We start from the raw sequence: 26,515 nt of genomic DNA, 5'->3' as shown, positions 1-26,515 counted from the left end.
GTGTCCCTGGTATGCCTGTTCACACTGGCATTTTCTTCAGAAAAAGCAGATCTTGCTGCTTCTATAAACTTACTGCATGGCCCACTGCCCAGGACCAGCTCTCCCAGCTACTGTCTCTTCTTCCTGCCATCCTTGCATCTGTTCCAAATTCTTCTTTTACCACCAATTTGGAGACTCCATGGGCATGGGTGCGTGTCACATGCTGGCAGGGGAGGGAAGGCACTGCCTGAAATCCTGTGGGAAGACCAAAAGGAATTGCTGGTGGAGGTTTGTAGGGATCCAGAGGTATGTGGCGACCATAGCGGCAGCGACAGGAAAAGCACTTTAATCTTGCTTGAGCAACATCCTGTTACAAGGATCACAGGTCCACATTAAACCAAGGCCAGAGAACTTCCACACAGGAGAAAGAATATAACTTTATTTTAAAAAATAATAATTTAGCTCAAACACAAACAGGATGGCTTGATTGAAGCAGGAAGAACAATATTTACCCACAGAACTTAAACCAGACCGATTTCACTCTCTTGTAGGTGATACTTTCAGTGCCCTTCCCTGTCCACAGCTCTACGCGAGTTCCTCACCTGCATATAAAGGAATCCTGACCCGCAGGGCTCTGGGTAACAAGGCAGAGGAGAAAAGGGTGTCTGCCACACATGAAATGTTATTCTTACCTCCAGAGCCTCCGCAGAAGATCCAAAAAGCCCAAAGAGCAACACCAACATCTAACCTCACTTGCAATACAAAGGGAACAACCTGCACATCTCCCTGGAAGTCTACCTACCCATGCCCCATTCCCAGCATCCTGGCCAAGTGCATTCACCCACGCCTGAGCCCGCGCCCCCGCCCCCAGCGCCGCACACAGAGGTGTGCACGCAGGTCCCTGCAGCGCTCCTCCCTCCCCTCTCCTCACCCAGACCTGCCGATCTTTCGCCTCGCTCCGTGCCTGCGTGCCATACATTTCTTGGCACGGCAGCAGTTCGTTTCACAGTGACGGGATGTGCCCTGGGACATGCTGAGCCACTATTGCAACTTCTTCTCTTCTGTGAAGTGGCCTTTCATGCAGTTGCCATTCTGGTACATGGGGCTGCCCCCCTTCCTTCTGCACCACACCACGCACTTGTGGAGGGCGAATCCAACACCAGCCAGACACAACAAGAGAAGAGCCAAGATGTCCAGGCAGAAGTACTCATATAAGGAAAGGTCGTAAACAGCTGGGCGAAGATACGGTGCCCCGTCATGACGGAGGATGTACTCCAGCCAGTACACTGTCCTGTTGAGAGCGTGCATCGGTCTGTCCAGGTGCAAAGCCGAGATGAGCTTGGCTGCTTTTCTGTAGCTGCAAGGGGAGAAGACAAGAAGTTATCCTTCTGACAGGAGCTCCGTCGTTGAAAACTGGTCTGCGGTGTCCACTGGAGCTTTCAAGTCCCAAATAATACTTCGGGGTAGCAGCAAACTTCTTCCACGATTCTCTTCACATATGCCTCTGAAAGCCAGTCTGATGGCAAGCGTTAGCCATGGCAGTGTGAGGCAGAGCATGCTTCACTTTGTGTTTTGCTAACAAGGCTGGCAGCTCAGCTCCCAAGTCCCTGCTCAGTGGGTTCATGGGGGTTGTTGCTTTCTGAGGGGAGTCTGCACCCAAAGACCTCACCAGCAACAGCCGCACACTTGATGACTTGCCAAATCCTTTAAGGTACAGAGTTTCACCCACCTTAACAACTTATACTGAAGTCAGTAGTTGAGAGCTCCTAGTAGGTAACCCCCCCAAAATAATAATAATAAAAATAATCAAGGTCTCTGACAGCACTTCCAACACTAGCAGCTGCATGTGCCCCATTAGAAAGTGGGAGCCCTGCATTGCTGCGCTGCAGCAGATCTAGGAGAGGGCAGAGTATCTGGCTGTCAGAAGGAACGGAGGGAGTGTTACCTGCAGTCCCCTCTCTGCACTGTTTGGGCAAGACCAGGGACATCCCAAGGTGAGGTTGTGATCCCACTTTCCCTGATGACAGGCTGGTGTTAAAAGGAGAAGAGGTTGTGCCTCAGCATCTCAGAGAGCTTTCTAAGAATATTACAGAGTCAAACAGGACTGGACCACGCTCTCTAACAGCAGATGCTGCAGCATCTCCTCCTGGACCGCATCTCAGGATGCTGAGGCACTAACACATCTGGCTGCCTGAGCAATGCTTGCAGCTCTGCTCCGTCTAGGAGCCACCACAGGCTGCACAGGGTTCCACACAAAGACACAGTGGTCCCTACGCACAGCCTGCATTGAGGAAGAGCTCAGTGCTTCCCGATGCCTCACCTGGGGTCAGAGATAACTGTGACGACAGCCTGGTAAAGATCCTCTTCTTTTACTCTGCTCCAGTCCATGAGGATACCCATGCCCTTTGCCTGCACTCTGGTCATGATGTCAAACTGGTCCCCATAGAAAGGAAACCCCACCACTGGCACCCCATGATAAATTGCCTCAAATACACCGTTCATCCCGCAGTGGCTGACAAAGGCTTTCACGTTGGGGTGGCCTGTGGGCAAAGAAACAGCAGCAGGTCAGTGCCTTCCACGCTGGAACAGGGCTGCTGGTGGCTTCCTCAGCACACAGCACTGATGTTTACTGTTTAGGGAAAGCCAGGCACGCTGAGCAGAGTATGTTACCCTTTGGGAACACACCTGCCTTTTGGTAGCCCCAAACTTGCTGAGTAGCACCTGGAGGAGGAGGGAGATAGGGGCCAAGATGCAGCTTCAAGCAGGTGTTAGGCAAGGACCATGTTTTGTACAAATTAGACTCACAACAAGCAACAGACTTAGACCCACACAGGTGCTGCTGTCCTCACATGCCTTTGCTGTGGTTTGGGCTAAACTCCAGGGATGTTGCTAGTGGCACACACACACAGAGCCCAGCCCTTACCTAGCAGGTCGTTCTGGGGCAGCCACCCCATCATCAGCGTATTCTCACCCAGGTTTCTTGGCTTCTGCCCAAAGTATCTGTGGGAGGAGATAAAGGTTGGGGGTGGCGGGGGGGAGGGGGAGAAAAGAAACACAAGGGAAAAGCAGCACACAGTAATTATAAATTCAATCAGATCAAGAGATGGAAAGCAAATTCTGTGTTTTGAGATTAATCATTCCTCAACACTGATTTTCATCCAACTCATTAAAAGGAATCCCATCCCCTCCTCACCTCCACACCACCCTCTGCGGGAGGCGAGCGAACGCGCCAGCCATCTTCTCCACCAAATCGCTCGGAAGAGCTCGGATCCCAATGCCAAAGGAGACAACAACAACACCTGCATCTGCTGCTTCCACCCAGAGACGCAGACCCTGCAGGCAAAACACACACAGCTGCCTTGAAGTCTTGTTGGAGAAAGGCCCTTCCCACCACTGCTTCTGCCAGCAGAAAGTTGTCTACTTTGGACTTGGAAGAAGCCAAGTCCACCTGGAGCACAAAGCTACGTGGTTTTCACCAGGCAATGAACTCTAAAGCCACTGTGATTTCTGCACCCAGCCAGGCAGAAATTACTTGAGCACCTGCTAGGCTTGGGAGCTTGCAGGGAGGTGTCCAGACCTGGCATTTCATACATTACCTCCTGCTTCAGCGTTAATGCAATTACTCTTTGGCAAGGCGGGCTCTGGAAACACAGGGCCCACACAGGAGCAGCCAGAGCAGAGAAGGAAATTGGAGTAAAAAAAGAGGAAGGCTATTTTCCACCACTGCTAAGGCAGGAGGTCTGTCAGTGCCTCCAGCCCAGTCTGGTACAACAGACCAGACTGTGCAGGCAGAGCCAGAAGCATCTCGCCGAGATTCCCCACAAATGCTTCAACGTCGAAAGCTCCTGGAGGCGGCAGAAGGTTTTGGCATCTTGCCGGGAGGCTTCTATCCACCCTTGACAGCTACTTGCAGACAGCAGATTTAGGTTTTTTGGTCACTGGGCAGCGGTGGGTACAGCTCCAGCAAACACCACTGTTGTTTGTCTTTCATCTGGAGGCTGCCCCTAACGCCGCATGAACAGCTGTGTATCTAGAACACTCCCTATTTTTTTCCAGCCAGGGCCAGAAGGCTGCAGGGAGAAGAAATCAGGCACCACAGCTGCCATGGAGCAAACACAGACTATTCCCTTTTATGCCAGGCTGGGCTGAGCCTATTTCTCCTTATGGATCCTGCTTGGCTTCAAGTTTCCCGTGTGCCCCAGTCAGGAGCACTTCAGGGAAGTTTCACAAAGTCTGTCTATGGACAGGAATACTTCCTTGAAATAAACACCACAGAAGAACATGGAGGGAAAAAAAAAGCTCTTCCTGTTATTAAAGGAGAAAAATAGGATAATTAATTCAGAATATTAATATTCTGAATATAAATATATTAATATGATATTAATATAATAATGAATATAAAATATTATTAGTAGTGTACAGGTTGGGGGATTTTAGCACAGAGGAGTTAAAAAGCCTATCATAGTGGTTTTGCCTGGGGATATTTGTCTTTGTTGTGTGCTTCAGGGACTCAGACCAATCTTTGCAGATATGCTTAAAAAGCCCTAAAACAACTCAACAGCCAAGAATCAAAGAAGTTTTCAACTAAGGGATTTTGGTTTCTCCATCCTCTTTGGGTTCACATCCTTTAAGCAACACAACCACCAAAACTGCTAAAGAAGAGAAAACCCTAGTTTTACTTTTCTAAATTACAGTGACTCATAAAACAATGATTATGTTATCCATTCTAATTGGGCCTTAGCATTTGACTTGCAGAAACAGCGTGAAAGTTGCTAGGGAAGCACAGCTGACCACCAAAAGTTCTCACCATCTCTCAAACACACATCGGTGTTTCACAGAGTCCTAATTAGAGGAACCGATCACAGCGTTTCAAACACGAGGAAATAAACACCTTCATCATGTAACTGTTCCAGTTCACACGGGAGATTTCTTAAGCTACATCTAGACCTCTAGAGACCCTTCTCTTCTGCTGGCATCCCATAACCTGGATGCGAACACGCCTACCCACTGGCATGACTGCCACCGCCTACCGCAGGGCCCCACTCTCATCGCCATCGCTCTTCCCTCAGGTGCCCTGGGCTCTGTTCTGGAAGCCATGAAGCACATGAGTAATGCCCCAGCAAACAACTCCCTTCTTTACAGGGCAGGCACGTACGCGGCCAGGTTGGACCAAGCCAGCGTTTTGCAAGAGCTGTGAGGCAGCCGTGCTCTGACGTGGCTTTCGGAGCACCCTACGTGCGCTGCACTGCCTGCATGCCGAGCCCCACGGGAAAGGGTGATGTGCAGCCGAAAGCATCCAGAGAACTTCTGTTCTCAAGCACCTAACCTCGCTTTTTCCTTTTAACTGGAAAAAAAATCAGCACTCACTGTCGCAATTAAAGCTGCCAGAGATCTTGACAAGCCTCGAATCATATGAAACTTGAATCTTTTCTCCATTTCAGTCCCTCAGCCAGGACATCAGGACAACCTGACTGCCCAAGTGTCATTATCCCACTTTATCCCCTCCCAGTGCTTGTAAAAGTGGGAAGGCAATGGGAGGAATGGCAGACAAGTCTGCTCTGTTCCAGTATTGCCTTCGGTTGGAGCATTTAAGAGCTCGTAACTCTGGATTTATTACTGGGGATAGAGTGGCACAGGCCACAGAAAGACTCTGGGATGCCTGGGGAGTTTTCTCTCAGGGCTGGACCTTGAGGAAAAGGAGATGATACACTTCAGCTCTGCACACTTTGGAATTCCACATTGAATTTGGTGGGGGAAACAAGCACAGCTCTCCCCTATGTGTTCTTAAAACTACAAGCTCGAGGGCAGAAATGCCCTGAAAGAAATAGGATTAAGGAGGAATTTCTGGATTGACATAAATCATGGATGAAGCAATGGAGACTCTTCTTCCCACTTCCACTTCAAGTGTAGGAACAAACATACTACTCATGATCAGATCCCAGGGGCAACACTGCCAATCCAGGACTCCCACATGCTATCTTCCATGGACAGTGAAACCAAATCCCGCTTCAGGGTGGACAACTTAATTCCACACCCTCCCTGCAACCCTAAGATCCTCACTGTTCCCCGTCTCCTTGCCGCACCCAAGTGCCAAAACACAGCAGCTTTCCAGGCTCCTGGGGCTTCAGAGCAGAGGTTCTTCAAAAGGAGGTCTGTACTGGATAACTCCCTGGGTTGATGTGTCATCACAACTTGGATCTTTCCTGCACTTACCACTGGAAGGGGCTTTGCAGGCTCAGCAAGGATCCCCCCTGTGAAAATGACATGGGGGAGCGTTGGGCGGGGAAAGTCCAGCACGACGTCATTACAGAGGAAGAAGAGGCTAGTTCCATGGACAAGGTCCAACATGGATGTCCTGGGCTCCACCCTGTGCTTCTCCATGAGACGCTCAAACTTGGGCAGGATGACCAACTTTGTAGCCACACGGGTGATCATGTAGACTAGGAGATTCCAAGTCCTACCAAAGAAGCCCATCTTGTCTGTCATCAGGGAGTTAAACTCGGGGACGTAGGCAATGGGGGAAGTAGCACCAATCTCTGCTGGAAACCAGAAGCCAGTGGAGATCACAGCATATTTGACACGGAGGATGTGGGCCAGGATAAAGCCGCACATCTCATTGGGGTCCACCAGCAGGAGATCAAAGTGCTCACGCTGGAGTTTCTGCAGAAGGGTGGAGTTTCCCAGCACCAGGTCACAGTTTTCCAGGTACTTCTCCAAAAAGGAAAACATCTCCAGAGAGGTCATCTTCCCTTGGAAGACACGCTTTATCTTCTCCTGCACCCAGGCGTCCGCACTCTCTGTGCTGAAGATACCCCAGTACCTTTGCACACGGAAGCCAGGCAGGTAGGTTTCCACATCCCGACTCTCATGAAGAAGCAGCACGGGGTCATGGCCTCGGTCAGTCAGCGCCTCTGCCACTCGCATGAAGACTCGCAAGTGGCTGTCAAAGACGACGGTGGGCATGATCAACACCTTGGCACAGTGGGATGGCTCCAGAGCAAATGCAGCCACTAGGAAGAGAAGAGCAGCAGGACACGGTAGCACCTTTATCATCTTCATTGCTGCAAGGAGAGAAAGATGCCATTAATATAGTATGAAATGCTCCATCATGTACCTGGGCAACTGACAACTAGGGTTGTAGCTGCAGACCAGAAGCTTGTGAGCTGGGAGTGACCTGGAGTCCATCGCTGGAAAAAAAACCAAACAACCAGAAAGCCAACAAAAAGCAATTTTAAAAAAGCCATAAAAACACACCCACAAAACCCCAACAAAGTCAGCTATCATGGTGTATCAGGGGAGTTTTCCAGAAATTCAAACCCACTTCTCTGTGCTCCCACCGCTCAGGAGCCAGCAGACCCACCTGCAGAGGGTCAGGGAGGGCAAGTGGCTGGAGGAGCTCTGCTAGGTCACAGCACCAGCACCGCCACCGGCTGCTCAGCCCCCAGTTACCGCTACCGACCCAGCCGGATCTCATTTCTATTTCTGCCCAGCCAGAATGGCCGGTTCCCTCAGAGCCCTTGATGTCTGTGATCTCGCTGGGAGACCTGTGGAGCCCGGTGGGGATGCCGCAAGGCACGCTCCAGCTTCAGCCCTCACGAGGCTGCCAAGCCACCTTGCCCAGCACAGCCGGGCGGGAGCGAGCCCGGCACAGGGCAGGACCCTCTGTGGGGAACCGCAGCCCCGGGGAGCCCTGCCACGGAGCAGCCATGGGAGGGTGGGGAGGCTCCAGGGAAAGGGCTGGGAAAGGAAAGCAGGCGCCAGGATGCTGATGCACTGGAAGAAGGCGAACCCAGAAGGCAGCCCCAGAGATAACGCGCAACACCCGCAGCATGCTGACGCCCCTTAGTCACACTCCTACGGCCGCCATCCCACCCCCAGCTTGGTGAAACACCCAACGTCTCTGTTGTGCAAGGGATGTTGCTACATCACTGGAAGCGAACGCGCCTCACCCACACCTTACATTATTTTGGGAGAAGAATTAAGCGATAATTATTTGGGAATAGTTAGAAGCATAGCCATGTCCTGAGGACCCAGTTCAGACATGCTAGGAAGGTGGGGGGCGGGGGGGAGTTATGATGGGAAAAATGATAAGCAGATTTTGGACGGCCCCCTACGCTGAGCCCAGGGGGGCTGCAGGGATGTGGTTGAGCAGAATTTGGTACAAGATTTTTTGCCAGCCTCTCCGCTATTGCCTGATCAATTAAGAGGCAGTAAAGAAAGTCATGGATAAGATCCAACCTTATCCAATCTTCAGACTCCCCTCAGCAGCTGGGTATCTCTGGCCAGCAGCAGCATGTGGGGGTGCAGACATGGCAGAGTAGAAGTGCCATGCTCTCCCCACCTCCTGCACCGCTTCCCTGTCCCAAGTGGGGACAAGACATGGGAAAGAAACAGGGCAGCCACCAGCGGAGACCCTCCCCTGTCTCAAAGGCAACCCCTACGAGTGCCCACATTCCCACCCAGGGCCAGCTGGGTGGCTGTGCCTGCAGAAGCCACGAGAAACATGAGAAATGCTGGCAGATACCAAGGGGGTGGTCAGACCCACAGAGCAAGAGCTCCAGGAGGATGGAGGTAAAGGCAGTGGGCTAGAGAGAAGAGGGCAGAAGCCCTGCGAGGAAAGTTAAGGATATGGCCAGCATCCTGCGTCCCTGCCAGTGGGAACAGGCCGGCCTGTGCCAGCAGGCTGGTTGCCACGGAGCTACAGCCTACAGAGCTGGTCTAGTTCTCAGCATACTTGATTGGGGGGGGTGGGATTTATCCTGCTCAACAGCAGGGAAGGTAAAGCATTCAGCTACAGCATGGTGCAGCACATCCCGAGCACATGCAGCCTCCAGAGGAGAGAGGAAGGGACAGCAGCCCAGTACTGCTGGGCTTCCCCAGGCCAGCGGGAGCTCCGGACAGGCTCCATGGCAGCAACAGGTGTAGGCTTGTCCCAGGGCACCTAGTAGGTCACACACATGTGTAAGTATGCTGAGAAGAGCAGCAGAAATGGTTTTATGTGTGGGGTGGGGTGTGTTTTCTCATTGGGCAACAAGTAAAAGGTGAAGAAACAGCACAGGTGAAAGGTAGTTATTTAAAAGAAAAAATTTGTCACCCATCTTCAGCAAGGGCTGTGTCCTGACACAGACCTACGCGCTAGATGTTGCTGAGACCCTCAGCTCTGCCAGGACCCTCTAGGGGCTACCAACATGCACATGACAAGCAAGCTGTCGACCTCAGCCCTCTGGCCAGGGGCAGATGCTGGCACAGGAGGCTTACAAACTGCTCTTGGCTGCTTCATCCCTTCTAACATCAGGAGCAACCCCTACAGGTGCTGGCTCAGGGACCCCTTCTCCCTGCCCAGGCATCAAGGGAGACTGTAAATCTTCCAAAGTGGTGAGAGGATGCTAGGCTGCAGGAAGGGACCTTTTTCTTACCACCAGTGCCAATCTCTGCTCCATGCACTCCTGGAGAGGTACCCTGGCCATGGCTCCAGCCCCAGATCAATCAGAGTTTCAGCCAGGCACATCCCTGCTTTTTAGGCAAATACCAGCTCAAAGGGCAGCACTCTGCTCTTTGTCCCCTGTTCAGTAGCCAGTCACTGTTAGTATCTCAGGCTGGTAGCAAAGGGGAAAGACAAACCAGCCTGTAAGCATGGAAGGGCTAGATGGCCTCGCAGTCCACCTGCTCACCTCATTGTTTACCTGTTACCAGCACCAGACAACGAAGGTGCCCCAGGAGCTTTGCAGCAGGGTCCTCCTGCACAGGGTGCTGGCTGTAGGCCGGTGGGCTTCCATGAAGCCTCTGAACTGCTGGGCACGGGAACGTGATGCTGCGGGGAGGTGAATTCACAGCATGCGCCTTGGCAGAAGCATGAAATGCAAGTAAGCAACAGATCCCACACTTGATCTGAGAATGGAGCAGACAGAACCACCTCCTTGTTTGCAGTCTGCAAGGACGGGGCTAGGGGCTAAATATTGCAAGAAGTAACACTGCCACTGCCAGGAGAAGGCTTGCACAGAGCAGACCCTTCCCTGTTTTCATGAGAAGCACTCAGTAAAGCCACACCGACCAGCTGATGTACGCCGAGCAACCCTCCAAACACCACCATTAACACTGACAGCCAGAAGTCAGGGTTGAACAAAACTACTGAAAAAGCCCATGCCACAAAAGCTTCAGTTTCACTGCTTCAGCAAGCGGGGCAGGGTGGGCACCTCAGCAAGAGCCACGACCAGAGCCTGCTGCAGGAGGGGTGGACAGGGGGAAGCCCCCTCATGACATCCCCCTGTCCTGCGTGTCTGGCCGCCCTCTACTGCTGGCAGTTTGCTTTTAAAGCCACGGCAGGGCATTGGCATTGGGGTGGGAGGCAGCAGAAAGGGTGCAGAGAGAAAACAGCCTTCTGAATTCCCCTACCCTGAAAAAAACTCTTACTGGGCTGAAATCTGCCCCTTGATTTTGCCCTGTTTAACACATTTGACAGGGAACGACTTTGGTATCGATGGAAAATTACATCAATTTAACTTAAGTAACTGAAAAACTACAGCTCTAAAGAGAGATGTTTAATTCAGGTGATTTTTACTAGTTTGAAGTACTAAAACCTCTGACAGCAAGCAGTCTAGGCAGGGAAGCCCATGAAGAAAGAGCAGTAAATGGACTCCAGTGCAAGGACGCTGCTGCTTATGTCTCTCCCTTTCCTCCAGTATTGTGTTACCTAGTTCCTGGAGGGCTTGGAAGCCCATATCAACAGGGCACAATTATTTCCCTTCCTGCATCCTAGTCTCTATCCAGCTCTTGCCCACCAGAGGAAGAAATGTTTTCAGCGTAAACTTCTCAAGAGTTAACAAAGCAGCACAACTCATTTGAAGCCACAAGGAAATGCATCTTCCACTTGGATGCTCAAAACTCTTCCTGGAATAAGAAACCAAAGTTTGCCTCATCTGTTGGATATGATCCAGAAAAAACAGGGCCATCTGCTACCATCAAGTTCATGACAGCCAGCCTGGCTGTGGCTAATTTATGGAAGCCAAAACCGGGTGCAAGCAGGCGGGTAAGCAGCTGGCAGAGCAATTCTGCCACTGTGGGAAGATGTCACACTACAAGCAGGAGCTGCCTGGGGGAATCTCTAGTAAAAACCTAGAGGATGCAATGCTGTATAAAGTAAACTTAATAAATGGCACGTCGAAAAAGGGAAGTCTAACCATCAACCACATCCAACTCAGTGCTTGGTGGGTTTCTGTGCTCTGGTTTTGGGTGACCAGAGACACCTGTTTCACCAGAGCCATCACCTGGGGAAACAACACTAACACTAAAATACTAATGTTAGTATTGCAGTATACCAATACTAGTATTAATACAGAAAACAACAAGCAAGAAAAAAAAAGCCACTTCCCCTTCAAATATAAGCCTCCCCGGGCAGCCTACAGCCCCAAGTTTTTTAAAATACCATCTGCACACAGACTGAACAGTGCACAGATGATCTGTGCGAAACAGTGTACCTTTCTGGCATTTTTCTTTCAGCATCTTCACAGCAGCTCACGAGAAACACAGAGAATGAAGAAAGCCCAGACCCCAAAAGACTCAAGGGAACAACCACAGCAGTGATCAAGTCAGCATCAGAACAACCTGTGCTTTGCACCAGGCTCAGCACTACTGCTTCCACACCGTGGCATCAGAAGCACTCTGCTTGTCCTCATCCATTTTGGACAAAAGCTGATGTCGTTCCCAATTAGTTCCAAACTTTTAGGACTTTGGTCCATCTTCAACATCCTTCCTGGCTCATCTGAGTTTTACTGGGGAAGCTCTAGAGGCAAGGTGGAAATCTGTGGGACAGCAGGAGGTGGGCAGTCCATAGGACACAGCCAGGGAACTGTGGTATTAAAGAAAATACTGGTCCATAACAACTGAGAAAAGAAAAAGGTCTCTAACTCACACACCTGCAACAACTTGAGCTGGGGGATGGCATAAAACACCACACACCTGCTTCCCCACCTGGCCTCTCACCATCCCACCTAGGTGGTGAGCAAGGTTCCCCCCACTCCACATCCACAGGCTGCCCAGCTGTTTTCTGACATGGACAGAGGGTTTGTGCCCCCCCAGTGCTCCACAACAGCAAGTTCCTCCAGATGGCCTTTCCCCCTCACTTGTAACATGCTTGCAAGGCAGCAGCGGCCGACGCCAGGCTGCGCTCCCTGTGAGAGGTCCCAGGTCTGGCTGCAGTGTGGGAGCACCTGGGAATATCATTTGTAATCCCTGGATACAGGAGACAGAAAGGCTTGGGGCCATTTCCAAATATTCGCCCGAGCCATACATCTCGACATGAGAGCATACAACGGTTCTGTGCAGGGTTTGGTCTTAAGAAGCAATTACGCCTGTACGGCGGCCAAGCTGAGCAGGTTCTGGAGGCTGCAGAGAAAGCTGGAGAGGTGCGACCGACCAGGCTGCAGAGAAGCAGCCAGGAGCAGGGAGGAAGCAAGTCTTCCGCTTACTGCCCTGTCACTTCAGCTTCTTTCTACAGAGAAGGGCCACGTTTAAAGTCATTAAACATCCCAGAAGGTTGTGAAACCTTGTGTAGGAAGCACTGGGGATTGATAGAGTCCTGACAGACAAGTCTGATCACATTTGGCAGAAGCAGAGAAGCTAGAGATGCTTACTTATCTTCAGTAAGCCAAGTGACACCCCCACGTTAAAGAAAAAAAAAAAAAAAAAGGCAAACCCAGACCAAACAGCTTCTTGGCTCGGAGCGCCCCGGAGGAATGAGACCTGGCTGAGCTGCCACAACCAAAGCGGGGGATGCCTGGGGCGAGGCGGCCGGGCAGGAGCAGAGGATGCTCCCGGGACCCGCTCCCGGGACCCCCTCCCGGAGGGGCGCGAGGCGAGTCACAGCAGCGCTTCCAGCGCCCGCCCGGGTGCCGAAGCTCCGGCCCCGCACGGCTCAGCCGGCGCTGGGCCCCCGCTGCGCCCCGGCCGGGGGCCCAGCCCACCCAGCGCCCACCCGCACCGAGCCGGCCCCCGCGGGCAGGGAGACCCCCGCCCAGCCTCCCCCTCCTCTCGGCACGGCGAGCGGCCCGCGGTGCCCGGACGGGCAGCAGGAGGAGCAGCGGCCGCGGCCTTACGGATCCCCACCCCGGCACCCACCTGAGCGAGCGCGGCCGGCGGCGCGGCCCGGTGCGCACGCAGAGCCGAGGCGGCGCTGGGACAGGAGCAGCCGCCCGCCTCCCCCTTTCAGCCCGGGCGGGGCCGGGCGGGGCCCACGGGCCGCCCCGGGCCGGGCGGGGGGAGCGCGGAGAGCCGCCCCCGCCACCCCAGCCCGCGGCTCCTGCCCTGCCCCCTGCCCCGCCCGAGCATCCCCCAGCGAGCGGGGTCCCCGCATCCCTCCTGCCTCACTGCACTCCAGCGAGCAGTGCCCGGCTGGGATGCTCACAGGGCCAGGACCCCATCCTCCTGCGCACACGTTACTGGGGTCAGCAGAACGGGGAGCACGCACAGGGGAGCTCGGGCGCGGGGGACCGCGTTCCAGGGCGCCCCAAGGGTTTGGCACACGGGTGCCCGGCTCGCCCGGCTCCAGCGCTGAGCCCAGCCGGAGCCGCGCAGGGAAGCCGGGCTGGGCGCGCAGGGCCGCGGAGCGCAGGGCTGCAGGTCACCGGGCAGCAGCCGAGCCTGCGCGGGGAGCTGCCCCCCCAGCGCCTAACGGAGCGTCACCCCAGCCGCCGGGGGAGCCCCCACCTTTTCCAGCCCCCCCTTTCCAGAGGCGTAGCAGGGGCGTAAAACCAAGCGCGGGAGCACACAAGAGCTGCGCCCGCCCTGCCCGTTAGCAAGTCTCTTTTCCTCGCACACATGGTCACCGAGGAGGAAGAGAACCAAGGGGACTACCAGAAAGCAGTTCTGGTAACCAGGTATATACGGAAATGTTTGCCAACGCCTGCTGCTTCTTATTCCCACAGGCCAGTGCCGCTTATGTTACACTGCATTTGGTAGCGATGTTTGAGAAGAGCTAACCAGATATTCTGGTGAGAAAGGGACTCGAGCAGCCTGTTTGTCCCGATAGAAGCAAATATAATTCTAGAGTTTTATCAGTTTTATCCAAATTTCTTAGAAAGCCCTTTGACAGCCAGCTGCACAGGCCACCTTTCACTCCTGAAGGCCTGTTACATGCATGTGAGCATCTACCTAGACAAGACATATACAGTGCTGCAGTATCCCCAGCACCAACACCAGCCCTTTTCCACACACCTTTAACTACCAGATCCACTCGCATTACAAAGGCAGCAATCTTTTTTATTTTCGACACATTAAAATTCTCACACCTAAAATACCCCCAAAACATAGAAAGTAGTTACAAAGTTTTAATTTCAAATATAAGCTCCCGTAACCAGATGGAGGTTGACAAATCACAAGCAAGATGTTCAAATGCCCAGGCAGAAAATCCTCCCTTCCCACTTTCCTTCAGCCCCTAACCTTTAATTCCTTGTAGTAACCGTGGTCTCCTGCATCCCTCTGCACCGCAGCCCAGAATGCACAGTGATTGTGCAAGCCAGAGGGGGAAGTCCTGAAAAATGCTCATCGGAACAAGTTGCAGCTCATGTATACGGGGGTGGCTCCTCAAGCCTCATCCAACCCTCAATTAGGTGACACTGCTTTGCGCAGAAATGCAGCTTCCTGTAATAACAGGGCTCTCCCCACTCTCGCCCTTGGGGGAGGGAATGGAAACATGGCAATCAGGCCCTGCACAGACTCTCGGTGGCTGGCAGTTTCATGAGACGGGGCAAGCAGTTCTGACAGCCCACCGCCCCATTCTGCAAACACACACTACCGCTGTCCAGGTCACACTGGCTATGGGCTCAGCAGCCTGCTCCACAAATTTAATTTGACTTAACCCACCTAACACGGGGAAAAAAGTAGCTGGGGGAACCACTTTCTACCAGATGTGAGTCACACCAGAAATATGGTCGCAGTCGAACAGCTGGAGGCAAAACAAGCCCCCCTCTCAGCAGCAGCAAACCATTACGTTACCTCAGTTGCTCACAAAGTCTCAGTTTAGGCTCCAAGTTACTGAACTTGTTTGAGGCTCCCCATACGGAACATGTACTTGTAGCCAACACTTCAAACCTTACAGCATCAGGCTTTATTTGCCTTAGTGCTACAGGGAAACTGGCATTTTACTTCTCGAGAGGGACTTAACAGATGGAAGACAGCTCAAAGAGCAAGTGATCCAACCCAGAAAATAAATTTAAGGCATTAATGATACATTCTTCTTGACTCCTAACAGGCTGCACGGCACATGCTGCTGGGAGTAAGCGTAAGCTGGCACGTTTCGTGTTCAGAGAGAACAAGGAGTAACACCACATGGCAGTCAGAGCCTCTGTAACAAAAACACAGCAAAAAGCAGCGCAGGGTAGAAAAGAGGGCATGATCTCCTCTGCCTCCTTACCCATTCCCACTGAGCCAAACGTCACAACCTCCACTTTCCAGCTACATTCCCAACCAAGGGGTTACCAAGTCTGCCACAGCAGTACTATAGACCTTGGTCTTTCTGACAATAGCCCCCAGCTTGCAACTACAATAGTTACTCAACTCCTAAGGTGTATTTAGGCTCCACTTCTCCAAGTACTCTGGTTAGCGGCCTCAACAGGAGTGGAAGGAAGAGGAAGATAGGGATTTATTGCAAGGTGAAACCATAGAAGGAAACCAAAAAGACTTGGTCACACTGCAACTTGAAAAGTCATGTGGGGCTGGTTATTACAGCCAGAGGGTTCAAATCACTTGTTGCTCTTACAGTAACTAGCCAAAGGCAAGTTACAATACTTGCCATTTCACAGGTATCAAGAGTTAAACTGGCTGAAAAAGAAGTGGGAGGTTAAGATACATGAGAATGATTTATCTTCCTTCTACTAGATGGGAAGGAAACCAAAATGAAAAATCACTGCCAGCCTTTTAAAATAAGACTGTAGAAAATTTAAGTCTTGGAGGTCACCCTAGTGGTGCCAGTAACACCAGCTCAAGGATGGTTCCAAAGTAGGGGCTTAAACCAGAATAAGAAATAAAAGGGGGAAACATCGAACCATTCTCCCACATCCCCACACTGGAACTGCCTGCCCTGCAATGGGCTAGGGGAGGTAGCGTTCCAGGCAGGCTTGACATCCACAATGTCCACATGCCCACCCAAACCATTCTGGTGAGCAGATGGTTTATAAATTCTGAAGGAAACATTCTCAGTCACTTTCAAACTTGACGGAATTGACTTGGGTCGATATAGTGCCCCCACGGTAGCTGCCTCGTTTTTTCTTTGTCTTCTCATGGCGGAAAGATTTGCCTTTAGTGTATTTCAGGATATTGTTAGCCTTCTCACCCCAGTCACCAGCTGCTCCTTTCTGTAAGGGTTGAAGGAGGAAAGGAAAAAAATTCAGGTCAGCACCCAAGAGAGTAGAGACAATGCTTTGCACTTCACCCTACCCAGCAATCACCAGTACATTGACACTGGAGCTGGTACCACTCCTACACACCTCCTGCCAGTGCTCACATGCCTCTTACCACCACCTCCTGGTGGAAAACGTTTCCACCAAAAAGACTCCCCGCAAGCGTGCCGAGGTTGCTCTGCTGATGCATATTTGCGTAGGTCAAGCGTTACTGCTCTGGGCACTACCTAGCCCTACCTTTGCTTCAAATGAGTTATCAGCAACACGGGCATCCAGCTCAATCTCTTCCTCCCTTACGCGGCGGAATGGAGAGGCTGGCTGTTAAAGAAAACAAGATTCAGTAAGCACATACACATGCATGATACCCCCCTAGGGACAACCTTCTTCCCACCTTTCCCTGCAAAGGTGGAGCTCTGTTCACATCACTTCCACCTTTAAGTAACTTCTCAGGTTCGTAATTCTTTCCCTTCTTATCAGGCAGCTCAGGGATGCTTCTACGCAAGCATATCCAATCAACATTTGCCAGAATAACATTATACACCTGCACGCACTTCCCAGTGTTCTCCAGACAAGGTTCAATTGCAAAACCAGAAGTAATCCTGTGGGCCCAGCCTCCCCCCAGAACAAACCTCCTTGTTCAGGAGGCCTCTCCCACAAGTCACCACAGTCCACCCTCACTCACCTGTTTCACCTTGGGAACTGTGTGTGGTGTTTTGGCTTTGATCTTTGCTTTTTTACTGTGTGGTGTCTCTGACTCCTGAACATCTTCCCTCTTCTGTTTCTTCTTGATCGTGCCTATTAAATGTACAGCAGTAAAACTTCAAAAGGGAGTAAGCATGGTGTTGGGAAAGGCAAAGGCATCTCCCCCCCAAGAATGCAAACCCAGTGTTGACACACAGATGTAAGAATCAGTCCCTGCATCACTTCACCCAGAAAAGAGACTGCTCTAACAGACACTAATGGCCATTCTGGGTAAGCAACAATTTTGCCATCCTATCCTAACGAATAAAGGTAATTTTGTGGAATAGGGTACCTCTATATTGATGATTTAGTGCACTTGAGAAAGTTCTGTTGGTTAAAATTTGCCAGTTCTTGGAGTCACACTGTATGCACTTGCACACATCGCTAGTGCATTCAAAGTTGTTTTGCTCCTGGAGGGATAAAGATTGAGATTGCGCATTGGGGCATCACTTGTGGTGGTGTCCCACTCAACAGGGACAAGGTCTTCCAGCAGTACGCCTTGCTCTCACTAACAACCTTGTGCATGCACAGATGGCAACTGACAACTGTACAGAAATGTTACCACAAATTCCATTGCCATCAGATATGCAATACAGACAAAAAAGATCACACCAAATTAAAAACTAGCTCTTTCCTCTCAGCACTACACCAGATGGCATAATCTAATAGCACACAGAAACTAGACTGAATATTGTTTAGGAAAAGCTCCCATTCATGTCTAGCTCAGTAACACTGCCTGACAGACCCACTTCCCAGACTGTAGGCAATACCTCCATTGACTTCTCCAGTCTCTTCTTCAGAGCTGCTTTCACTGCTGCTACTGCTGCCACCAGCTGGCTTAGACTTCAGGTTGTTTGCTGCTGGTGTGGATGCTTTTGCTTTCTCTGTGGAGGCAGAGGTCTTAGAACCATTCTGTGTCACCTTCCCCGCCTTCTTGGGCTTCTTATCCTCTTCGCTGGAACTATCAGATGAGCTGCTGCTACTACTAGAAGCAGCTACCTTTTTCCCCACAGTTGCTTTTGCTGCTCCTGTAGATTTGGTGGCTGGTTTCACTGCTGGCTTCTTTTCTTCTTCACTGCTTGAACTATCAGAGTCAGAAGTGCCAGCTTTGGGAGCTGGGGTAGAAGGTTTGGATGCCGGCTTACCCACTTTGCCAGCTAATTTAGCTGGAGTGCCTTTCTTCTTCTCCTCCTCAGAGCTGCTTGAGCTGCTATCTGAATCAGAGCTACTTTGTGCTTTCTTTGTGGCTTGTGACTTCTTTGCTGCAGGGGTTGCTGCTTTAGTTGTGGGCTTCACAGGGGCCTTCTTGTCAGAGCTATCAGAATCTAGAACGGAAAGGAAAAGAGTAATCAAGGTAAAGCCCCATTTCTTCAACATGAAGCTAACCTACAGATTCAATGCTGATGCAACGCGCTTCAAAAGCTGCTGGAAACAATGCTGCAATCTGTATTCCTGTCCAACCGCACCCTCATACCCTGCCTAGAAACACAGAGGTGTGAGCGAGCACAATGTGTATGTGGAGATTCTCCTTTCCTCCTACCCCAATACCTGAGCTGTCTGAGGAGGAACTCAAGTCTTTCTTTGCTTGTCCAGGCTTGACGGCTACTTTTGCTGTTTTGGAAGTATTCTTTATCACTGGTTGTTTAGCTGGGAGCTTACTCCCTACCTTCTTCTTGTCATCTTCAGAGCTAGAATCTAGACAAACCAACAAAAGAAGTGTTAAGTTAGTAAGTTTTTGGTGCAAGTTACTTTAGTAACAACAGGTATGTAACTCATGTGGAAGTGAAAAGCAAGAAAGGCTGTCACCCAGTTGAGCCACTAGATAACTGTCAATAAGCAGCATTTGATGAACACCTGAATGGTCAAGGGACAGCATTCATGTTTCCATGTATCATCTTTGTTGGGAGGAAGTAGAAACAAGCAGTTCACATTCTTGCCTAATGCATGCACAAGGAAGCAGATGTCTGGAGAATAATGTAGAAGAAGTACAGGATAAGGAACTGAAGAAAGAGAGTACAGGTATCACCAATAACAAACTTGGGGAGAAGAAACACTGAGAAACGAAGCTGTGTGGTAAATATCAAAGAACAGGCAAGAAATTAGGAGATAAAAATCGACAAAGCAGGGAAAGTGAGGTAGCAACAGCACAGTATCTCATTTTAGCTTTTTATTTCCTGTATCAGATGTGTTTAGCAGCAGTCTGAGAATGGACTGGAGACTCCTGTGTACAAATATGCCTTTGTACTGTATGTCACAGCAACCTGGAATGTTAAACCTGACCTATTCCAACATTCCTGAGCACTCCAGTAACAGTCATCAAAACCTCATCAATTTCTGAGAAAGCAGGCAACAAAACCAGAAAACACAGTCTGCAGACAGACAGGCAGCTGCCAGCCACAGTCCCTACCGTGGCACCAGAGGTGCCGAGGTACACAAAAGGAGCACCTTGAACTTGGAGGGGAAATGCAGCACGTCTTGCTAGCTATGGAGACTGTGAAGCTTTCGAGCTCATATGCTAAAGGATTGTACAGATACGTACAGATTGTACAGATAACAACATACAGCAACCTGGCCAATAAAAACATTAATGCAAAAATAATCAAGACTATTTCTTGAATTACCTGACTCACTGTCAGAACTGGATTCAGGCTTTTTGGTAGCCACAGCTTTGGTTTGGGGACCAGGGATTGCTTTAGCTACTACTGCTTTGCCTGCAAAAGCAAGTTGAAAATTAACAGACCACATCCACACCAAACCTTTGTCCCAAAACCCAGACCTTTCCAGATGTGGAAAAGCTCCCTTCTCAGTGCACCAGCCATTCAGCCAGCACACTGGAAGCCAAGCAAGGACTTGGCCAGCTGCAGTAATGGGCCTGGCTTATTTCCTCTAAAGTAGATCATGATGACTTTTCAAACCAACACGTGCAAAGTAATCTAACCTGCACTCACTTTGAATCCGCAAGTTGTACAAAGTGTTATTTGGGATGCCATCAAATTACTCAGAAGCTTCTAGAGAAGCAAATAGCAACACAGACACCAAAGTCAAATGGCTTTTTCAAGGAAACCAAGACACTGCCAAAACAGTGTCCACACCATGCAGTACTTCCTCTGCAGCCTCCTCTCCTCACAACTTACCTGCTCCTCCCTTTGGGGGCACCTGCTCTGCCTCATCACTACTGTCTGAAGAGTCACTGCTCTCAGCCTTTTTTGCAGGAGCCTTGGCAAGGCTTTTTTTTGTCTGTGTATCTTGAGGAGGAGGTACAGCACTGTACTGACCTAGGAAGAGAGACACAGTGTTCAAAAGCCTGCATGGTTATGTGAACAGCACATGAGATGTTTGTTATATCAGAAGTGCTTTATTCTAGCTGTTTTGTTCCATTTATTCCCCTTCCGTTGCTACAATCAAAGATACTAGCTTACAGGTTACACCCACCCCACTGCGACCTCCTGTTTTCACTGGGAGTTTGACTCTCCTCAGGGTTCAGCAGACCCAACCACCTCTGCAGATTTTTCCTCTACACTTTGAGAAGAATGGGTGCTTGTGTTGCCAAACTTTTTCAGAAAAAAACAGATGTCAGTTGTTGATTGTTTCCATTTACTGCCTTCTCAAATCCTCTGGTTACAGGATCAGACTGAGTTTTGCTGCTTGATCCTCCACTCACATCAGCTCTCTACTGGAATCCTAAAAGCCCTGTATGATACTGAACGGAGGCCCCTTTAGCCCCTCAGCTGGATTGCAACTGAACAGACCTGCATACTTCACACAAAGCACAAACCAGCTTAAATTGCAGCAGTTACAGAATAAAGATACCACTGGCAAATTACTTCCCAAATCCCGGCAGACAGGAAACCTGCAAGAAGAATGTACTTGAAGGCTACCTGAATAGAAGACATGCAAACCAGGCAGAGTCTGTCACAATCCCTCTCACTCCTCATCCTTTGCTGAGAGAGGAGCTGAACTGTAAGCTTAGCCTCAACAGCCCACATGAAAAGAGCTGCTGTATTTCTGGTTCACAGTGCCACCAACAGCACCACCTGGAACCTCGTGTGCAGCAAGACCTGCCTGTGCTGCACACACACTTCTCCCAGGACAGTGGGACTCGCAGAAAGCATCGTCCATGTAGCTGCTGTGGTATTCAGTACTCACCAGACTTCGGCTTTTGTTTTGCAGGTGGCTTATCATCATCCGAGCTGTCAGATGAGTCCTCACTACTGGAACTTTCCTTGGCATGCTTTTTCTTCCCTGGACATGATTGAGTGGCTGCAGGTTTCGGTAGAAGTGATTTCTTGGGAATAGCCTTATTACAAGAAGGAAAGAAATAATGTCAAAAAAGAAGTTACAGAAATCTTGTGGGGACAGCTTGATGGGGATCTTGTTTAACTCTACACCTCACTTAAGAGAGCAAATTTGGAAGACAAAGGGGAAAAGACTAATGAAGATTCTCAAATGCAAATTTTAGGAAACACACAAGCATTATGACCTTTCTGGCCACTCTGCTGTTGTTTTCTGCTGCATGAATCCCCAATGAGGAGCTCCTCTGACTAAGGGGCACAAAACTGACAAATGGTAACAACTGCCAACTGATTTAACGCAACTATGGCTTTTTTCTATTGCAGAAAGCATTTTTTAACACTGCCTAGTGGAAAACTCAAAGTTACAGATAGCTAAGCACAGAAGAGTCATGCAAAAGTGAACATGTAATGGAGACTACAATATGGTTTTGACACAATAAGATGTTTTCCTGTAAAAGGAAGGAGCAGAGGAAGTGGTAAGGAGGTATTAGGGAAGAAAGTCAGTGCATGGAGAGGTGCTAGAACACATAATCCCACTGTATAAAGGAGAAGGAGGTCTAAGAGCCCCAAATGCTGTGCGCAGCATCTGTGAGGTCTCTGCCTTTGTCTACACATTTCACAGGACCTGCAAGACACATGTACCCAACCATACTAGACTACTAGACTTTTACAGTATTCATGAAGTTTTTCACTGTCTAATTTACCTTCTTTGGTGCAGCCTTTTCCTCATCAGAATCTTCACTGCTGCTGCTACTGCTTGCTGCTTTTCCATTGACCACCTTGGTGGCTGCTTGGGCAGCTTTACTTCCTTTTGAGAGAAGTAAAAAGGGACATCAGAAAATATGCCGTGGTAGGTGAGGGGTAATGACATTCAGCATGAAGTATCAAAGAAAGAAAAGAACCACCAGAACCCAATAGGGCAAATTAAGGCAGTACCACAAGACTGTTGGTTTATCCTACTGCAAGCTTAGAGAGTTTTCAGAAAACTATCATTCTAGACCATCAGAAGTCCCAGGACTAAAGGCTAAGTAAAGATCTTCCCTGCCCTTTGAGGGGAAGACCCTGTCAAAAGCATATCTTAAACAGTTAAGGTTGCTGGTTACAGCTACTTATGCAAACAATGCAGCATTTGAGACCAGACGTTTTATTTACAATCAGTTCTGCACCTTTTCCATGTCAGAAGCAGACTGGCAGTACAATGTACAAATGGCAGTGACAGCAGATTTTCAGACTGTTTGTTAATACATATGCCTTTGCATGTAGGTACAGTCCCCATCACTCCTCCCCTGGGTTTTTTGGTTTTGCACTTTGACTCATGACACACTATAAGATGTACCCATTTTAGGTGTTGCTGGTTTTGGTGGCTGTTTCTTTGGTGCTTCTTCATCTGAGCTGCTTGAGTCAGAGCTGGAACTCTCTGCTTTCTTCTGAGGCTGGATTTTGGCTCCAGCTGGCTTCACCGCAGGTTTTGCACCTTTCTAAACAACAAAAGGGAAAAGTGATTAGCCCTTGTACCCATGAAAAGAAAAAGAGACTAATAACTGGGACATGTAAAGAGAGTATATAAACAGCTTTCACAGAGGTTACCATTTTCACTTGAAAACACCACTCTGCCTAATGGTTACAGCCTGAAAACCTCTGGATAAATTTTCCTCTGGGAAACCTCCCAGCAGCCCATGGAAGACTTCCTTTGCACCTCAGCCTCCAGTTCTGCCTCTTCAAAATGGGGCAGCTCTGAGGCTGGCACTGTGCTCTTCCTTCTCCAGATTACACTAGTTTGAAGACTGAAAATACTAACTGGGCAACTCTGGTTGGTCTCCTCTAGTGTACACTGACACCATTCTTCACCCCTGTCCCTTCTCAAAACCATGACTGCAGCAAGAAAAAGCAAAGAGAAGATTCTCTTTTTACATATACACACATTTTAAAAAAGATTAAATTTATTACAGTGCTTGCAAATAAATCTTTCTTGGGGGGTGGGAAGTAAGCCCTGGCAATCTTAGGATAAAAGAAAGGAGCAGACCTGGATATGAATTCAAGCGAGTGCTGGATGTGAAATTCATTTTTCATGGGACTAGTCCAAATGGCACATCATCTGCTACAGCAATGTCTTCTTACATTGCACCTGCAGCAGTCTAGGCACTTCATAGCTCAGGAAAAGTGAGCCAAATTTAAAAGAGAGTTCTGCTGGTCAAATTTGCTACTGCCAATCACTGTCAAACATGTATTAGAGTCTGGAAAGAAAAGCTGACCTTTTTTGGCTTCTCCTCCTCCTCTGAATCTGAATCATCACTGGAGTCCTCGCTGCTGCTCTCTGCCTTCTTGGCTGGAGAAACTGCTTTTGCCTTGGGCACAGCTGCTGCTTTAGCTGCAAATGAGGGACAGCACGCTGATGGTAAGTTAATTCACAACTTTCATGTACCTATATCCTGCACTAGTGTGTATCAGGGGAAAGGTCATTAAACCATGACTCAAGTTCATAACACTGACTTTGTTTTTTGAGCCGGCAGGGTGCGGTAGAAGACTCAAAAATGGGTAGGCAAGAGGATAAAACCAGTTCTAGATTTTTGTCATGTACACACTGAAGTGCAGACTTCCGTCACCAAAAAGGACATCCCACAGGGAAAGCACCCCCATAGGCTGAGGTAACATTAACAGGGTCTCCACACCTTCCAGCTTACAAAAACCCACTGAACAAATGCAGGCTTCCAAAGAGAACCACTGCAAGCCGCATTAAGGTTCCAGGCACTTTGCTTAACATGTTTTAGCCAAATACACTCCTTATGGTTACTGATTTGCTTTTTAACAACACAGAGCAAAATAAATCATTTTTGCCTCAAGTTAAAGTTGCAAGTGTCCTTATCAAATAAAGATCAGAAATTCCAAGTGGAATTTCAGCTTTAGGATGGCTCAGGTTGAAGACTCTTTCTGTGACTCTCCCTCTTCCTGTCTCTTCCTCCTCTCCTGCAAATCTACTGCTAGACACATACAAACTTGCATACGCTGTAGTTAAGGCAAGGCACAAAATCAATTCCAGGTCAAAAAAAAAGAAAAAATACAGCCTGCCACATATCAAAGTGCAGTGGAGGGACACATTTTTTTGATAGCGCTAGGACACAGGCTTGAGAGAAAGAAAGGTGGTAACCCTAACACAAGCAGCAGATGAGTAAGGATGCTTGCTACTTCTCTGGACTCAAGGATACTACCCTGCATCAAACAGGTCATAGTGCCCACCAATACAGAGGACCCTAATAAATCTTAGCCATGTAGGACTTCTGTCAAATTATGCGTATTTTAACAAATATGAAAGCACTTGTAAAACCTGAATCAGTCTTCCTACAATAGCAAGATGAGAAACCATTCTTTAAAGCTCTCAGTGAAACTGAGCCTCCCTGGAAAACAGTGAGGAAATAAAATCATGAGGTAGCTACCTCCCATGAAGTGAGTACCAGCCCAATCTACATGCACTCAAACCCCAGTTTCACTCAATGTTTAAACCAACACATAATTTGAACGTGCTGAAGCAAGCACAAGTAACCCTGCTGAAATATCCTATCAGTGAGTGTTTGGAAAGCTGAATCTCAATACAGACAAGGTAACAAAGATGCTACCTCAATAGCACCTTCAAAACTCAACACAGCCCAACACCTTCACCAGTCTCAGCCAAAAGGGACAAATGGAATGGCTAAAACCTTCCAGTGGACACAAACCATGACGTGCTTTAATTATAACTGGACAGAGATTGCCCTTAGCTAGGATGAACACATCCCCTACATGTCATGCGCAAAAGATGCACCAAAAACAAGAGCAGTCAACACAAACCCAGTCCTCGATGGCTGCTGAAGGACCGCAACTGAGCTGCTAAGGCTGAACGGTACATCCAGGTGAGGGGCCATTGCCACACACCGCCCTGGCCTGCCCCGGGGCCGCCCACAAACCCCACCTGGTTTCTTGGCTGGAGGCACCTCGTCCTCCTCGCTGGAGCTGCCATCGCTGCTGGAGGAGGGCTTCCTCTTCACTTGGGGGCCGTTGGCAACCAGCTTCCTCTTCCTGGCCGCTGGAGACCTACGGGGAGAAAGGCTGGGCTGGGCACCTGGAGGCAGGGCCGGCGGCGGGAGCCCAGCACGGCGGAGCCCCGGTCCCCCCGGCACTTACCTCAGCCAGTAACTGAAGATGTCCAGGAGGGAGGCGGCGTTGGGGTCCTGCTCCTTCTGCACCGAGATAGGATGCGTCAGTCTGCCGGCCGGCCAGGCCGCCCCGTGTGCCGCGCCCGGTGTGCCGCCGGCAGGCCGCCCGGGGCCCGCTCCCTGCCCGGGGCCCGCTCCCCACCCCCCGCCGGAGCCCGCTCCCCCCCCCCCCCCCCTCACCGCCGCCGCCTCCTTGGCGAAGGCGCGCGCGGCGCCCTCGAAGCGGTTCTCGCGCAGGAAGGTGAGCACGAAGGGGAACAGGTCGCTGGGCACCGCGCGCCACGCCGCCATGCTGCCCCGCCGCCACGTGCCGCCTGCGCGCACGCGCGCAGCCGCCACCACGCACGGACGCGCGCACGCCGCCGCGGCTCCGCCCACCTCCCGCCATCGTGGCCGGGCTGTGAGGCGTAGCGGCCGCCCCCCGGCAATGGCGGGCGGCGGTCAGCGGGCGGGACGGGGCGCGCAGAGGGAGGACCCGTAAGGCACAGCCGGCGTGAGGGGACCGGGGGCGGCGCCGCCCGCCCCTGAGCGAAGGCAGCTTGCGGTGGAGAGGCAGCCTTAGGGCCCGCAGCGGAGGAGGGAGCCGGGGCAGCCTCTGTGAGGAAACCCGGGATCGCGTGTGTGGCATTAGAAGAGGGAAAACTTCAGCCCGCTTAAACCTCTCCCCCCATTAGTCCACCTCTGGTTGTAACCCACGTTAAATACGATCGCTGAAAGGGGAGCGGTAGGGAGTAGAAGGTGCAAGGCCGTGCCAGGGTGGAGAGCGGGCCGGTAGCCGCGGCGCTGGCGGTGCCCTCACCGACAGAGAGCGGTGCCACGTAGTGTGGAGCGTGGCAGGCAGAGCCAGACAGCAGCAGCAGCCCCAGGAAAGCTACAAATTAGGTCTAGGAACTGCATGAGGAATCTATTCTGGAGCAAGAGGAGA

General features: G+C 50.5%; 2 protein-coding genes across 2 annotated transcripts; both read right to left on the bottom strand.

Annotated features, from left to right (window-relative positions):
* Positions 1-396: 396 nt before the first annotated feature.
* On the bottom strand, positions 397-13,282 carry LOC130155556 (2-hydroxyacylsphingosine 1-beta-galactosyltransferase-like). Its single transcript, XM_056352942.1, has 6 exons — positions 13,093-13,282; positions 6,193-7,040; positions 3,173-3,312; positions 2,903-2,979; positions 2,300-2,519; positions 397-1,336 (listed from the first exon to the last, which is right to left on the bottom strand). Exons 2-6 carry the CDS (start codon positions 7,036-7,038, stop codon positions 1,021-1,023), a joined length of 1,599 nt encoding a protein of 532 aa, XP_056208917.1. The 5' UTR covers positions 7,039-7,040; positions 13,093-13,282; the 3' UTR covers positions 397-1,020.
* Positions 13,283-14,211: 929 nt separating this feature from the next.
* NOLC1 (nucleolar and coiled-body phosphoprotein 1) lies at positions 14,212-25,926 on the bottom strand. Its single transcript, XM_056352020.1, has 14 exons — positions 25,771-25,926; positions 25,559-25,614; positions 25,347-25,468; positions 23,656-23,771; positions 22,740-22,881; positions 22,108-22,211; positions 21,258-21,408; positions 20,246-20,386; positions 19,733-19,822; positions 18,660-18,806; positions 17,882-18,436; positions 17,053-17,165; positions 16,608-16,688; positions 14,212-16,325 (listed from the first exon to the last, which is right to left on the bottom strand). The coding sequence occupies exons 1-14, from the start codon at positions 25,879-25,881 to the stop codon at positions 16,167-16,169; spliced, it is 2,088 nt and encodes a 695-aa protein (XP_056207995.1). The 5' UTR covers positions 25,882-25,926; the 3' UTR covers positions 14,212-16,166.
* Positions 25,927-26,515: the final 589 nt, after the last annotated feature.

This window comes from Falco biarmicus, chromosome 9, assembly GCF_023638135.1.
Source record: "Falco biarmicus isolate bFalBia1 chromosome 9, bFalBia1.pri, whole genome shotgun sequence".
NCBI classification, from domain to species: Eukaryota; Metazoa; Chordata; class Aves; order Falconiformes; family Falconidae; genus Falco; species Falco biarmicus.
The sequence above is the reverse complement of the archived record's forward strand: the minus strand, read 5'-3'. Positions and strand labels throughout refer to the sequence as shown.

What these genes read in the sequence shown, in the direction of transcription:
- LOC130155556 (XM_056352942.1), bottom strand. Translation starts at nt 7,038, where the DNA reads ATGAAGATGATAAAGGTGCTACCGTGTCCTGCTGCTCTTCTCTTCCTA. An exon ending in CCGCAGAGGGTGGTGTGGAG is followed by an intron (nt 2,980 to 3,172) that starts GTGAGGAGGGGA and finishes CTCCTCCCACAG; the next exon opens with ATACTTTGGGCAGAAGCCAA. An exon ending in ACAGTTATCTCTGACCCCAG is followed by an intron (nt 1,337 to 2,299) that starts GTGAGGCATCGG and finishes CTCCCCTTGCAG; the next exon opens with CTACAGAAAAGCAGCCAAGC.
- NOLC1 (XM_056352020.1), bottom strand. Translation starts at nt 25,881, where the DNA reads ATGGCGGCGTGGCGCGCGGTGCCCAGCGACCTGTTCCCCTTCGTGCTC. An exon ending in ATCTTCAGTTACTGGCTGAG is followed by an intron (nt 25,469 to 25,558) that starts GTAAGTGCCGGG and finishes TTCTCCCCGTAG; the next exon opens with GTCTCCAGCGGCCAGGAAGA. An exon ending in GACTGGAGAAGTCAATGGAG is followed by an intron (nt 17,166 to 17,881) that starts GTATTGCCTACA and finishes TACATTTAATAG; the next exon opens with GCACGATCAAGAAGAAACAG.